This window comes from Chiloscyllium plagiosum, chromosome 8 (genome assembly GCF_004010195.1).
Source record: "Chiloscyllium plagiosum isolate BGI_BamShark_2017 chromosome 8, ASM401019v2, whole genome shotgun sequence".
NCBI lineage: Eukaryota > Metazoa > Chordata > Chondrichthyes > Orectolobiformes > Hemiscylliidae > Chiloscyllium > Chiloscyllium plagiosum.
Window position 1 is genome coordinate 73,154,920 of NC_057717.1, and position 15,227 is coordinate 73,170,146.

At 46.0% G+C, this 15,227-nt stretch overlaps 1 protein-coding gene across 4 annotated transcripts in view; it reads right to left on the reverse strand.

Annotated features, from left to right (window-relative positions):
• pfas (phosphoribosylformylglycinamidine synthase) overlaps window positions 1-15,227 on the reverse strand; it is an 81,129-nt gene that overhangs the window by 16,841 nt on the left and 49,061 nt on the right. For all 4 annotated transcript variants that reach the window (XM_043694628.1, XM_043694627.1, XM_043694629.1 and 1 more), the window contains 5 exons: window positions 14,716-14,896; window positions 14,400-14,483; window positions 13,428-13,583; window positions 13,217-13,336; window positions 6,700-6,845 (listed from right to left, as the gene is read on the reverse strand). In XM_043694628.1, coding sequence (XP_043550563.1) covers window positions 6,700-6,845; window positions 13,217-13,336; window positions 13,428-13,583; window positions 14,400-14,483; window positions 14,716-14,896 — 687 coding nt within the window. The remainder of the gene's footprint in view (window positions 1-6,699; window positions 6,846-13,216; window positions 13,337-13,427; window positions 13,584-14,399; window positions 14,484-14,715; window positions 14,897-15,227) is intronic.

A 15,227-nucleotide genomic window follows, 5' to 3' on the forward strand; every position in this document is an offset into this window, starting at 1 on the left:
ATAAGGCGTTGGGGTCCGGGGAAGCGAAAATCATGGAGCAGGTGGAGGGCGTGGGTGGTGTCCCGAACGTAGGTGGGGAGTTCTTGGACTAAGGGGGACAGGACGGTGTCAAGGTATGCGGAGATGAGTTCGGTGGGGCAGGAGCAGGCGGAGACAATGGGTCGGCCGGGGCAGTCAGGTTTGTGGATTTTGGGCAGGAGGTAGAAGCGGGAGGTGCGGGGTTGTGGGACTATGAGGTTGGAGGCGGTGGATGGGAGATCCCCCGAGGTGATGAGGTTATGGATGGTCTGGGAGATGATGGTTTGGTGGTGGGGGGTGGGGTCATGGTCAAGGGGGCAGTAGGAGGTGGTATCTGCGAGCTGGCGTTTGGCCTCAGCGGTGTAGAGGTCGGTATCTCATGTCCCCTTTTTGACTTCCCGATTTTCCACTTAGGAGTACTCTTCCACCACATACGTATCTGCGAGCTGGCGTTTGGCCTCAGCGGTGTAGAGGTCGGTATCTCATGTCCCCTTTTTGACTTCCCGATTTTCCACTTAGGAGTACTCTTGCACCACATACGCTCAAGGGGTTCATTTAATTCCAGCTGTCTATATTTGACATACGGTTCCTTATTTTTCTTGAGCAGAGCCTCAATTTCTCCAGTCATTCTCTATTCCTGCAAACCTGGCCCTTCACACTAACAAGAACAGTTTGGCAGACCTGCCTTCATTGCTCAGTCCTTTTGAGTATAAGAGTTGGGAAGTCATGTTAAGATTGTACAGGACATTATTGAGACCTGTTCTGAAATACTGTTCAGTTCTGGTTGTCCACTTACATGAAGTATATTATTAAGCTGGGGAGGATTCAGAAGAGATTTACCAGCATGTTGCTGGGTATGGAAGGTTTCAGTTATAAGGAAAGGCTGGACAGACTTCATTCCACTAGAGTGTAAGAGGTTGAGAGGCGACCTAATGGAAATATCTAAAATAATGAGTGTTAACAGTTGTTGAATTTCACCCATGATCAAGGTCAGAGGATATTTTTTTAAAAAAAGCATGAGGCAAAATTTTTATATAGCGGGTGTTGTGCGTGTGAAATGAACTTCCAGAGGAAATGGAGGATGTGAGTACAATCACATCATTTAAAAGACATTTGAGTAAGTTCATGAATCGGAAAGATTTGGAGGGATATGGGCCAGGGGCGTTCAGATGGGACTAGTTTAGTTTGGGATTATGGTCACCATGGACTGGTTGGACCGAATGGTCAGTTTCCATGCTATATGACTCTACGCTCTCCCTGAACCCATGTTATCTTACTTTTGAAATCCTCCCACTTGCCAGATGCCCCTTTACCTCCGAACAGCCTCCCCCAGTCAACCTTTCAAAGTTCCTCTGAGGTCATCAACACTGGCCTTGCCCCAATTTAGAACTTTGGCTTGTGGGCCAGGCCTATCCTTGTCCATAACCATTCCCTTAACACTATGGCAGTCCCAGGCTATGTTTGGAGAGTTAAAATCCCCTACCTTTACAACCCTATTATTCTTTTAGCTGTCAGCAATTTTCCTATGCATTTACTGCTCAGTTTGCTGCTGACTATTTATGGGACACTATTTTGTATAGTGAGCACCCCCTCCTTATTTCTCAATTCCACCCATATAGCTTCATTTAAGAATCCCTCAGACATATCCTTTTACGTACTGCCATGATGTTTTCCCAAACCAAAATTGCCATTCCCCCAGGTAGACTGCCTCCAATTCTATCCTTCCTATCACATCTGTATCCCTGGAACATGGAGCTATCAGTCCTATCCCTTTCTCAGCCATGTAATAATTATAATCTCCCCGTCCCATCCATGCCCTGAATTCATCCGCTAGGCCTCTTCCATTGAAATAAATGCAGTTTCATTCATCAATCTTTTGGCTCTGCTGTAAAGCAGGGTTGCAGTCGTGATGCGAAAGACCTGGCTGCTGCTGCTATTTTCCCTTGAGGCGCTGTTCTCCTCCTCGTCCTCTTCCTCCACCCACTCCCTCCCTGCTGCAGAACAACTGTACCTGTCTGCATCTCCAATCGATCGCCCATTTACTGACTGAACCTGTGCTGTCTCCCTCAAGCTATTATCTATCACACTGTCTGCTTCCTGTATGCTCCTCGGTGCTTCCAACTGCTGCTCCAACCAATCTGTGTGGTCTGAGAGGAGCTGCAGCGAAAAACTCTTCTTGCAGACATTTATTTTAAAAATCTATTCCTGTCGAGAGTGTCGCTTTGCTGATGGATGTGCCATATTTTCATCCAAGAATTGAAGGAAGAGATCATTCTATCATCACAACCTGGAATTTCCATATCTTGCCCTTAGAACTGCAATGCTGAGCAAATTGCAAGGTATACCTGCAGCATTACTTGACATTTGGGAAGATTTAATCTGGACAAATGAGAGGTGATGCATTTCAGAAGGTCTAATGCAGCAGAGGAATATGCAGGACATGTCAGAACCCTTAGAAGCATTAACATACGAGGGATCTAGACATACAGGTCTGCAGTTTCCTGAAGGTGGCAGGCAATACAAATGGATGACGTAGTGAAAAGGTAAATGGCATTCTTGCCATTATCAGTTGGGACATAAAGTATAAAAATTGGCAAGTCATCTGTATAGTTTAGCCGTCCACAATCCCAGAGGGATGCGAAGGCTTTGTATAGGAAAGGTTTAAAGGTATCAGCCTGCTTTGGAAGTTATTAGCTAGGAGGAGAAATTGGATAGGGCTCCTGAAGAAGGGCTCATTCCCGAAACATCGATTCTCCTGCTCCTTGGATGCTGCCTGACCTGCTGCGCTTTTTCAGCAACACATTTTCAGCAGGAGAAATTGGATAAACTTGGTTTGTTTTCACTTGAACGTCAGAGACTGAGGGCGCCTGATAGAGGTTTACAAAATTGAGGGGAATGGATAGTCGGAGTCTATTTCGCAGGGTACAAATAGGGCATAAGTTTAAGGTAAAAGGGGAAGGGGGGAGAAGTATAAAGGAGTTGAGAGGCAAGTTTTGTATAGAGAGTGGTAAACGTCTGGAATGCAACGCAAAAGGAGGAGGTGGTAAAAACAGAATAACAATGTTTAAGCGGCATCTTGTTAGATATTCTGTGCCTCTTCATTTAGAGGGATATAATATGGATTATGTTGAGGCGAAAGGGTTTTAGTTTAAAAAGGTATCGTGTATTGGCACTGTCTTGGTGGGCAGAAGGACCTGTTCCTGTACTGTATTGTTTCTTTTGCTCCACTCCACAGCCCTTGATCTCATACTGATGAAGCATATGTCACATCAAATGTTGGTGTTTTCTTGCGTCTCCCTTCACTCTGCATGTCTGTCTTTGTGCAGGAGTTCATACTGAATCGGGCAAAGCCTGACCTTAAACCTCTGATCCTTCCTGACCTTTGGGTGAGGGATGCCCTGAGCCGTGTACCACAACTGCCATCTGTGGCGAGCAAGAGATATCTGACTAATAAGGTAAGGTGGAGTGACCAAAGAATCAGGAGGGTCTGAGATGGAATATGCAGGTGCCACTGGGGATAGGGTGGGTTTGTTCCAGGTTGGAGGTTTGCAGTGTCTACTATAAAATTTATTTGTTGTTTGGCAAGGAGATTTATTGTGGCTCAGAAGGAAATGGATTCAGATTTAGCTGGGCAGAGTTTGAGTTGGTTGCCATTTCTGGTTTGGTACTGGAGAAGGGAAGGAAGTTTCAGGTTTGGAGAGGGCTTTTTAAAAAAATTATTCCCAGAATGTGGGGGTTGCTACATAGGCTGGCATTTATTACCATTCTGTTATGGCCTTGGAGAAGATGTTGAGCTGCTGTCTTGAATATGTTGCTGGAAAAGTACAGCAGGTCAGGCAGCATCTGAGGAGCAGGAGAATCGACGTTTCGGGCCACAGCCCTTCATCAGGAATGTGCCGGTGGATCCAAAGAAAGGGGATTCATGGAATGCTTACATGATGGCTTTCTGGAACATGATGGAGGCCTCAAGGCTATTCTGGACTTAGTGCTATGTAATGAGCCAGACTTCATAAAAAATCTTCAAGTAAGGGAACACTTAGGAGGCAGCAATCATAATATGGGAGAATTCAGTCCGCATTTTGAGAGAGAAAAGGCAAAATTGGATGTAATAGCGTTACAGTTAAATAAAGGTTATTACAGGGGCATGAGAGGGGAACTGACGAAAATCGCCAGGAAGCAGACCCTAGCAGGGAAGACAGTAAAGCAACAATAGCAGGAGTTTCTAGGTGTAATCGAGGACATGGTGCAGAGGTTCACCCTAAAGAGAAGATTAATTCTCCCCTTCCTGGATAATGTGACAGCCATGGCTGACAAAGGAAGTATCAAAGGAAAGGACAGAGCCTATAAAGTGGCCAAGAGCACTGGGAAATCAGAAGACTGGGAAGGCTACAAAAACAAAACAGAGGACAATAGAGAGAAATAAAGGAGGAGAGGATCAAACATGAAGGGAGGCTAGCCAGTAATCTTAGAAGTGTTAGTAAAAGCTTCTTTCCATACGTAAGAAACAAATGACAGGCAAAAGTAGACATTGGGCCGCTCCAAATTGATGCTGGAAGGCTAGTGCTGGAGATAAGGAAATAGCTGAAGAACTCAATAAGTACTTTGCGTCAGTCTTCACAGTGGAAGACATGAGTAATATCCCAACAATTAAGGAGAGTTGACTATGGTAGCCATTACAAAATGTAAAGTACGAGAAAAGCTAAAAGCTTTCTAAAAACTGAGAAATCCATTGGCCCCTATGGGTTACATCTTAGCGTTCTGAGGGAGGTGGCTGAGGAAATAGCAGAGGTGTTGGTTGTGATCTTTCAAAAACCATTGGAGTCAGGGAAAACGTAGATGATTGGAAAAATCACTTGTCACCCCCTTGTTCAAGAAAGGATCAAGACAAAATATTAAAAATTAAAAATCGGCCAATTAGCCTAACTTTGGTTGTTGGCAAAACTCTAGAATCCATCGTTAAGGATGCGATTTCTAAATTCTTGGAAGTGAAGGGTCGGATAAGACCAAGTCAGCAGGGATTTAGTAAGAGGAGGTCGTGCCTGACAAATCTGTTAGAATTCTTTGAAGAGATAACAACTGGTTGGACCTAGGAAACCCAGTGGATGTAATCTACCTCGACTTCCAAAAGACCTTTGATAAGGTGCCTCACAGGAGGCTGCTGAATAAGGTGAGGACCTATGATGTTTGAGGTGAGCTACTGGCATGGATTGAGGATTGGCTGCCTGACAGAAGGCAGAGAGTTGGAATAAAAAAGTTCTTTTTCGGAACAGCAGTTAGTGACAAGTGGTGTCCCGCAGGGTTCAGTGTTGGGGCCGCAGCTGTTCATTTCATACATTAATGATCTGGATGATGAGACTGGGGGCATACTGGTGAAGTTTGCCGATGATATGAAGTTAGGTGAACAGGCAGATAGTACTGAGGAGTTGGGGAGGCTACAGAAAGATTTAGGAGTGTGGTCCAGGAAATGGCTGATGAAATTCAATGTGAGCAAATGAAAGGTCTTGCACTTTAGGAAAACGAATACAGGCATGGACTATTTTCTAAACGGTGAGAAAATTCATCAAGCTGAAGTACAAAAGAGATCTTGGAGTGTTAGTTCAGGATTCTCTAAAGGTTAACTTGCAGGTTGAGTCCATGATTATGAAAGCGAATATATTTTGCCATTTATCTCAAGAGAGTTGGAATATAAAAGCAGCAATGTGCTTCTGAAACTTTATAAAGCTCTAGTTAGGCCCCATTTGGAATATTGTCCAATTTTCAACATCTGCCAACACCTCAGGAAGGACATACTGGCACTGGAGTGTGTCCAGCAGAGATTCACATGGATGATCCCTGGAATGGTAGGCCTAACATACGATAAGTGGCTCAGGATCCTGGGATTGTATTCATTTCAGTATAGAAAGTTGAGGAGAGATCTAATAGAAACTTACAAGATAATGTATGGCTTCGAAGGGGTGGACGCTGGGAAGTTGTTTCCATTAGGTGGAAGACTAAGAGCTGAGGGCACAGCCTTAGAGTTAGAGGGGGTCAATTTAAAATGGAAATGAGACAACATTTCTTCAGCCAGAGAGTGGTGGGCCTGTGGAATTCATTGCCACGGAGCGCAGTGGAGGCCAATTAAATATCTTCAAGGCAAACATTGATAAATTCTTAATCTCGCAAGGAATTAAGGGCTACAGGGAGAATGCAGGTAAGTAGAGTTGAAAGGCTCATCAGCAATGATTAAATGGCAGAGTGGACTCGATGGGCCGAATGGCCTTACTTCCACTCTTACGTCTTCTGGTCTTAATACGGTGTATTAATTTCTCAAAGAACTTAAATTTGTCAAACAGAATTTACCTTTCACAAAACCATGGTGACTATGTCTGATTTTAAGTGCTCTGCTACAACTCTCTCAATAAGAGATTCCGGCATTTCCATTTGACACACGTTAAATTCCGTGGCCAGTAGGTCCCTACTTTCTGTTTCTCTCCTCTCCTAAATAGAAGATGGGACACTTATGTGCTCTCCTTTCACACCTGACTCTCACGTCAGGGGGCTGGAATGGAGAGGAAATCTGGAGTTCAGCAAACATGTGGATCGTCAGAGCTGTCTTAATCAGAAGTGTACATTGGGATGGCTGTAAATTCCCTGAGAAATGGTCACTCTGCACATTGAGATCCCTGAAAAATGGTTACTTACCTTGCTCTGAGGGCCTTGCTCAGTGGTTGACCCAATTCTCCAGCACTGAAGGCCAGCAGTTCTATACCGAGCACTCACTTGGTCCACAGCCGTCTGCGACACCTCCAGTACCAAACCCAGTTCCTCAGCAAACAGCACCTCAATCACTGTGGAAAGAGAAGAATAGAGATTCAGTGCTGATATGGTGAGTGTCACAGGATCCTAGAATCCCTGCAGTGCACATACAAGCCATTTGGCCCATCAAGTTTGCACTGATCCTCCAAAAGCTATCCCAACCGTCTCCTAACCTGTCCCAGTACTCAACATTTACCATAGCTAACTCACCTAACGTGCACAACCTTGTACTGTACTTTTAAGAAAGTGAATGCTGGGAAGTACCTAGCAGGCACAGAGAGTACTGGAAAATCGAAAGTAACAGTTGACTGTGAAACAACTACTTGAGCTTGGTTGCTAGGTTTTCACAACAATCCAGATTTAGCCAGTTTAAATTATGCTCGGAGAAAGTGAGGACTGCAGATGCTGGAGATCAGAGTTGAGAGTGTGGTGCTGGGAAAGCACAGCAGACCAGGCAGAATCGATGCTGCCTGAACTGCTGTACTTTTCCAGCACAACACTCTACAGTTTAAATTATGCCCCAAGATACTAAAACCCAATCGAATTTGAATTTTACTGTTTTGACAACATCAATGAGATGATCCATTATTTTGGGGTATAAAAATCAGGCATTTTGAACAGATTGCCAGAGGGAGACCAAGAGCACCTACTGCCATACAAACTGTCTGCAGATCTGCTCTCTGAAAAGTTTCTTTTCATAAGAAACATCTACGCAGAAGACCAAAGATGATCCAGAGGAAATCAACAGAGGTAGTTCGACATCTGAAGACGGCAAATGGTTTCGAAAATTTATTTGCTGTCAATTTAATAGGGACTTTATCAGTATATTGTTATAGAGTGGGAGGTAGATAAATTGTTAAGACGAAGGAGGCTTCCAGTATAGATACTTCTTGTTTAATGTTCTCTTTGGAGTTAAAGAATAAATTAATATTTCCTTAAATAGTGGAATTTGGAAACTGTTACTCATACTTTCACAGATTACAAGGCACGGTGAGCTTGTGTGTGTGTCTGGTTTAAATTAGCAGAAGGTTTTACCCTGTGTCATAACAGACAAAGTGCGTGCAAACTCTACACAGTCAACCAAGGCTGGAGTTGAATCCAGGTCCCTGATACGGTGAGGAGAAAGTAAGGTCTGCAGATGCTGGAGATCAGAGCTGAAAATGTGTTGCTGGAAAAGCGCAGGTCAGGCAGCATCCAGGGAACAGGAGAATCGACGTTTCGGGCATAAGCCCTTCTTCACCCTGATACAGTGAGGCAACAGTGTTAACCATTGAACTGCCACGTCAGGGGAGATGAATGGAGACTTTGGGACTTGAATACTGGATTCTGTGGGGCAGAAAACAAGCAATGGACAGATGTCTCAAAGGCGGATGAAAACAGGGCAGTGAGTGACCGAGCGCTCAAAAACCCCAAACCACAGAAATTCAATTCTGTGGCTGATCAATCAGATGTCAAGATGCTGGCACACAAGTGAGAGACAGAAACCATGAGGAGCTGTTCCTCCAACTGGAGATTCTGTTGCTCACCTCAGCTTCTGACAGAGCATAGTGCAGCACTGAAGAAAGAACTAGATGACCTCAGGCTCATCCAAGGGAACGAGATCTTTCTGGACAGGGCCTTCAGTGAGGTTATTACACCGAGCATACCAGAAGAGAGTAGAAGGGAGAAGACGATGAGGAAGGCAGAGGCGAGACAAGTGCAAGAGACCCCGGGGGAAGTACCTGTCAGGAACAGGTTGAATCTCTTGGAAACCATAGAGACAGACGTCACTGCCAGTCAGAGAGGTGGTCAGGACTGCCAATCAGAAATTGGCGTGGAAGCAGAGCCCAGGAGTCAGGCATCACACAGAGCCGTGGTAATAGAGGACTCCATAGTGAGGGGGACTGAAAGGGGTTTCTGCGGCAACAGGCGGCATTTGAGTATGGTGTGTTGCCTTCCTGGTACCAGGATTAAGGACATCGCAGACAAAGTGCAGGAAATCCTTAAGGGCGAAGGTGAAGAGCCAGACGTGGTGGTGCATGTTGGCAGATATGACGTTGGGAAGAGGAGGGGGGACATTCGACAGCGGGGTTTCGGAGAACTCGGAATAAGGCTGAAAAGCAGGACATCCAGGGTGGCTATCTCCGGTTTGCTTCCAGTTCCTCGGGCTGGAGAGGACAGGAACAGGGAGATAATGGACTTGAATGTGTGGCTGGGGAACTGGTACAGGAAGCAAGAATGTAAATTCTTGGATCACTGGGGTATGTTTAGCAGTAAGGATAAATTATACAAGTGGGACGGGTTGCACCTTAACAGGTGAGGGACCAGCATTCTGGCAGACAGGTTTGCCACTACAACACAGCTACGTTTAAACTAAATAGCGGGGGGGAGGGGACAAACTGGAAGTTTAAGAAGGAAGTTAAAGGGAAAGTTAGAACAAGAGAAGTCAAGAAAGACAACAAAATCAATGGAGCAGAAACCTCAAAAAAGGATCATGCCCTAAGGTCAATTGAAATAGGGATTGATAGGAAGGGGTGAGGGGAGTAACAAATTTAAAAATATTATATATGAATGCACGAAGCATTAGAAATAAGGTGGATGAGCTTGAGGCTCATTTGGAAGTTGGCAGCTACGATGTTGTGGGGATAACTGAGACGTGGCTTCAAGTGGACAGGGCCTGGGAAACGCACCATCCTCAAATCCCGCCTGTTGCCGCAGAAACCCCTTTCAGTCCCCCATTACCACGGCTCTGAGATGTCCGACTCCTCGGCTCTGCTTCCACGCCAATTTCTGATTGGCAGACCTGACCACCTCTCTGACTGGTAGTGCCGCCTGTTGCCGCAGAAACCCCTTTCAGTCCCCCATTACCACGGCTCTGAGATGTCTGACTGTAGTGACGTCTCTACGGTTTTCAAGAGATTCAACCTGTTCCTGACAGGTACTTCCCCCGGGGTCTCTTACACTTGTCTCATCTCTGCCTTCCTCATCGTCTTCTCCCTTCTGGTAAAGGAAACACTGACTGGCAAAGGGGATGGGGTGGCCCTGTTGGTAAGGAATGATATGCAGTCCCTTGCGCAGGGGGACCAAGAATCAGGGGATGTAGAGTCAGTATGGATAGAGCTGAGAAATTCTAAGGGTAGAATGACCCTCATGGGAGTTATGTACAGGCCCCCAAACAGTAGTCTGGATGTAGTGTGTAAGTTGAATAAGGAGCTGAAATTGGCCTGTCGCAAAGATATTACTACAGTTGTTATGGGGGATTTCAATATGCAGGTAGACTGGGAGAATCAGGATGGTACTAGACCCCAAGAAAGGGAGTTTGTGGAGTGCCTCTGAGAAGTATTCTTAGAACAGCTTGTGCTGGAGCCTACCAAGGAGAAGGCAATTCTGGATCTGGTATTGTGTAATGAACTGGATTTGATCAGGGACCTCGAAGTAAAGGAGCCATTAGGAGGTAGTGACCACAATACAATAAGCTTTAATCTGCAGTTTGAAAGGGAGAGGGTAGAATCGGAAGTGAAATATTTCAGTTGAATAAGGGGAACTATGGAGCTATGAGGGAGGAGCTGGCCAAAGTTCAATGGTGCAATACCCTAGCTGGGACGACAGTGGAACAACAATGGCAGGTATTTCTGGGTATAATGCAGAAGATGCAGGATCAGTTCATTCCAAAAAGGAAGAAAGATCCTAAGGGAAGGCAGGGGTGGCCGTGGCTGACGAGGAAGTTAAGGACCATATAAAGATAAAATGGAAAAAGTATAACATAGCTAAGATGAGTGGGAAACCAGAGGACTGGGAAGCTTTTAAAGAACAGCAGAGGAGAACTAAAAAGGACATACACAAAGAAAAAATAAGGTACGAAGGTAAACTGGTCAAAAATATAGAGGATAGTAAAGACTTTTATAGGTATGTGAAAAGAAAAAAAATGGTTAAGACTAAAATTGGGCCCTTGTTCTATAGATTCAGGATCAGTTCCTGCGGATTAGAGGGTGGCTAATGTGGTTCCACTTTTTAAGAAAGGAGGGAGATAGAAAACAGAGAATTATAGACCAGTTAGTCTGACCTCAGTGGTGGGAAAGATGCTGGAGTCAATTATAAAGGACGAAATTACGACACATCTGGATAACAGTAACAGGATAGGTCAGAGTCAGCATGGATTTATGAAGGGGAAATCATGCTTGACTAATCTTCTGGAATTTTTTGAGGATGTAATTCTGAAGATGGACAAGGGAGATCCAGTGGATGGAGTATACCTGAACCTTCAGAAAGCCTTTGATAAAGTCCCACATAGGAGGTTAGTGAGCAAAATTAGGGCACATGGTATTGGGGCAAAATACTGACTTGAATTGAAAATTGGTTGGCTGACTGGAAACAGTAGTGATAAACGGCTCCCTTTCGGAATGGCAGGCGGTGACCAGTGGTGGGACCGTAGCTTTTTACCATGTATATTAATGATATAGATGAAGGAATTGAAAGTAATATTAGCAAATTTGCTGATGACACAAAGCTGAGTGGCAGGGTGAAATGTGAGGAGGATGTTAGGAGAATACAGGGTGACCTGGACAGGCTAGGTGAGTGGACGGATGCAAGGCAGATGCGGTTTAATGTGGATAAAGGTGTGGTTATCCACTTTGGTGGCAAGAACAGGAAGGCAGATTACTACCTAAATGGAGTCAAGGTAGGTAAAGGGGCAGTACAACGAAATCTAGGTGTTCTTGTACACCAGTCAATGAAAGCAAGCATGCAGGTACAGCAGGCAGTGAAAAAAGCTAATAGCATGCTGGCCTTCATAACAAGAGGAATTGGGCATAGAAGCAAAGAGGTCTTTCTGGAGCTGTACAGGGCCCTAGTGAGACCACACCTGGAATACTGTGCGCAGTTTTGGTCTCCAAATTTGAAGACAGACATTCTGGCCATTGAGGGAGTGCAGCGTAGGTCCACGAGGTCAATTCCCGGAATGGTGGGACTATCTTACGCTGAAAGATTGGCGTCACTGGGTTTGTATACGCTTGAGTTTAGAAGGCTGAGTGGGGATCTGATTGAGATGCATAAGATTATTAAAGGACACTCTGGAGGCTGGAAGCATGTTGCCACTGATGGGAGAGTCCGGAACCAGAGGACACAGTTTAAAAATAAGGAGTAGGCCACTTAGAACAGAGTTGAGGAGAAACTTCTTCACCCAGAGAGTGGTGGGTGTATGGGATGCTCTGCCCTAGAAGGCTATGGAGGCCAAGTCTCTGAATACTTTCAAGAAAGAGTTGGATAGAGCTCTTAAGGATAGTGGAATTAAGGGTTATGGGGATAAGGCAGGAACAGGATACTGATGGAGGATGCTCAGCCACGATCATAATGAATGGTGGTGCTGGTTCGAAGGGCAGAATGGCCTACTCCTGCACCTATTATCTATTGTTCCTCCAAGCACACGTTCCTTTTCTCCTGCTGTTGTTGCTCATGAGATCAAGAGATGAAGTCTCTGGTTGGAGGAACGGCAGTGGTGGGACAGAGGGACCGCTGCATTGGAGAAACCACAGAGCTCCTGCTGCTGTCACAAGGAGACTGCAGCCATATCGCCATCAATCGTTTCGAGAAGTAGAGCATTATACTGAGCTGGTCTCCCGGGTTCTGACGGACAGCCAGCTGGTCGCCAGGTCCCAAGGCTTTGGGCAGCAATATTCCAGTAACCAAGCTTGAAGGCACGCCGCAGTAACCCAGCTAAAAACTAACATGGCATAAGATAAGAATGACTCGCCTCACAATCTGGGGATGGGTTGGAAAAGCAATTGAGTGCCATGCTCCAGGAATCTTTGACAATTGAGCAATTATATGGCACCTTTAACAAAATGAAGGTTCCAAGGTGTTTCGCACAAACACCAAAGCGGAGTAAGACAATAAGCAGATTGTCAGCCAAATGACCAAAAGCACGGTCAAAGAGGTAGGTTTTGATGAATATCTTCAAAGAAGAAACTGAAGTCAAGATGCCACGAGGTGTGGGGAGAGAATTCTAGGGATTGGTGTCTATTGAAAGCAGGACCACTTCCGGTGGAGCAATTAAAATCAGGGATAAACAACGAGACATTTGAGTGCGTGTTGGAGGCTGGAAGAATTGCAGAGATGGGGAGGAGTCAGGCTACAGAGAGATTTAAAAACACAGATGGTAGTGTTAAAACCAAGATGTTGCTTGGTTAGGAAGCAACATAGGGGCTGTAAGTAAAGGAGTGACAGGAGAATGGAGCTTGCCATGATTTAGACAGCAGGGGTTTGGATGTCATCAGATGGAGGTTAGAATGTGAGGACCAATCAGAAATGCAGTAGTCAGACCTGCAGGTAATGGAACACATGACGGAGGATTCAAGAACGTTGCGAGTGGAAAATGGGGGACAAAGGATTATGCCGCCACTTGGATCATGAGGGGAGTGTCACTCACCGCTGGCATCGCTGTTTGAAATGTCAAGCTCCATACCACAGTTTCCCGCAATGGCCATCTCGAGCAAACACGTGAGCAGTCCCCCGTCACTGACGTCATGACCTGCACTCAGCAGTCGCTCTGGGAGGGGTGGGGGGAAGAGACGCTATGAGAAACTGTGCAGTGCAAGCACATCAAAAGCTAAATGCAAATTGTAGTTTCCAAAACTCACCCTCCAGGAGCTGCTGGGTGACTCTGAAGCAGGAGATCAGCTGCTGTGGGCTGTCCATGTCAGGACACACATTTCCAAGCTGCGAGTAACACTGAGCCAATGCACCTCCTCCCATCCGGTACTGACCGGGAGTGACTGGGACATATAGGAGCTGCCCTGAAACAAGGACAAAGTGTGCGACTACGCTTACAGCAAAGGTCAGACTAGACTCCTTTCCGCTTTCACCCTTACCATGCCCAGGTATCCTCCCTGCACACCCAGCCTCCAGATACTGAGCACAAATCCCCATGTCAGACCCGGTATGCCAGAGCAGACACACTGGCTCGTTACACTCCTCATCCTCCAGCTCCTTGCCATACGATTACACCCTTGCTCCTCGTACCCACATCCTGAAACGCCGACTCTTGCCCTCATTCCATAACACCCAACGATGCCCCAGTACCTGCACCTCAGAAATCTCACCTTTGTGCCCAGCTCTGGCACTCCTACCCCATGATTCCCACGACCCACACCCTGTACTCCCAACCCGGGACTGTAAACTCTGTTCCCAGCAGAACTGATAGTCTGACTCCCGTACCCAAATTCCTCGGCCCCAACCATTGTCCCCTGCGCTCATCTTCTAGTCTAACAGTTGCCTGCTGCACAGAGCCCAACTCTCTTTCCAAGTCTCACAACACATCCCTGTGCTCACAGCTCAGGACTGTACCAATAGCAACCCCATATTCTCATACTGGGGCCCAACCCTATCTCCCAGTACTCTCATCCCTCACCACAAACATATTCTGATCCAGGACCACAACCCAAACCAACACCCACCCCCTCAAACCCATGCAGGTCTGGATCCCTAATTCTAACCTCCCTATTTACTACTACTTTGGGACCTTGATCCTTGCCACTTGTAGTCACATCCCAGGAACCTGACCACCCTCTCAATCCAAGGTGCATAATTTCCCTTCACGGCGTCATCCATACCTTGTCCGTGGGGATTTTTCAAGTCAGGGGTCACAGTGCAGGTGATATCAGGACACACAGCATAAACCGAGATCACAAGGGACCCTGAAACCAGCAGAAATGAGCATCAGTTGGAGAAACAGTACAGCAAAGACTCTTAAAAATTGTGGGACTCATAAGGAACGTCAGGACAGCTGAAGAGAAAACATACAGAATCAAAACTGAAGAAGAAAACAGAGTCAAAGAGAGTCTGAAGGAATTACAAATGCCCAAAGGGTTGGCACTGACACGATGGATCCAAGGTGAATTGGTGCCAAGGCCCATTTTATTCCCTCACCTGGGGCCTTCACTGTCTCTTCCCCAACACGTGCGGCCATGCTCAGAGAGTCCTTCCCACCATCAACTGCAACGCCGAGTTCAGACAAGGTGAGGCACATTGCCTTGCAGGCATCATACAGGGCAGCCCCCTCACCTGGCAACTTGGCAGGCCACATCCAGTTAGCGCTACATTTTACATCCTGGCACAGAGAGGACAACAAACATCAAACCCAGCACCAAGCAAATAAAGAGCACCACAGACTGAACCAGCTGGTAAGATAATCGTGGCAGAGATGGGGAATACTCTTAGCCAGGGGGCCGGGGCTAGATGATCAGACCACAAGAAATAGCAACAGAAGTAGGTTTTTTTGAGCTTCTTCTGCCATTCAATAGGATCATGGTTCACCCAATATTCCTCATTTCCAATTCCTTGTATTTTTCTGTAAACCTCAATTCCCTGACTGATTAAGAGAATGCATCTCAGCCTTAAATATATACACAACGGCTTTGCCTATAGCTCTCTGTGACAAA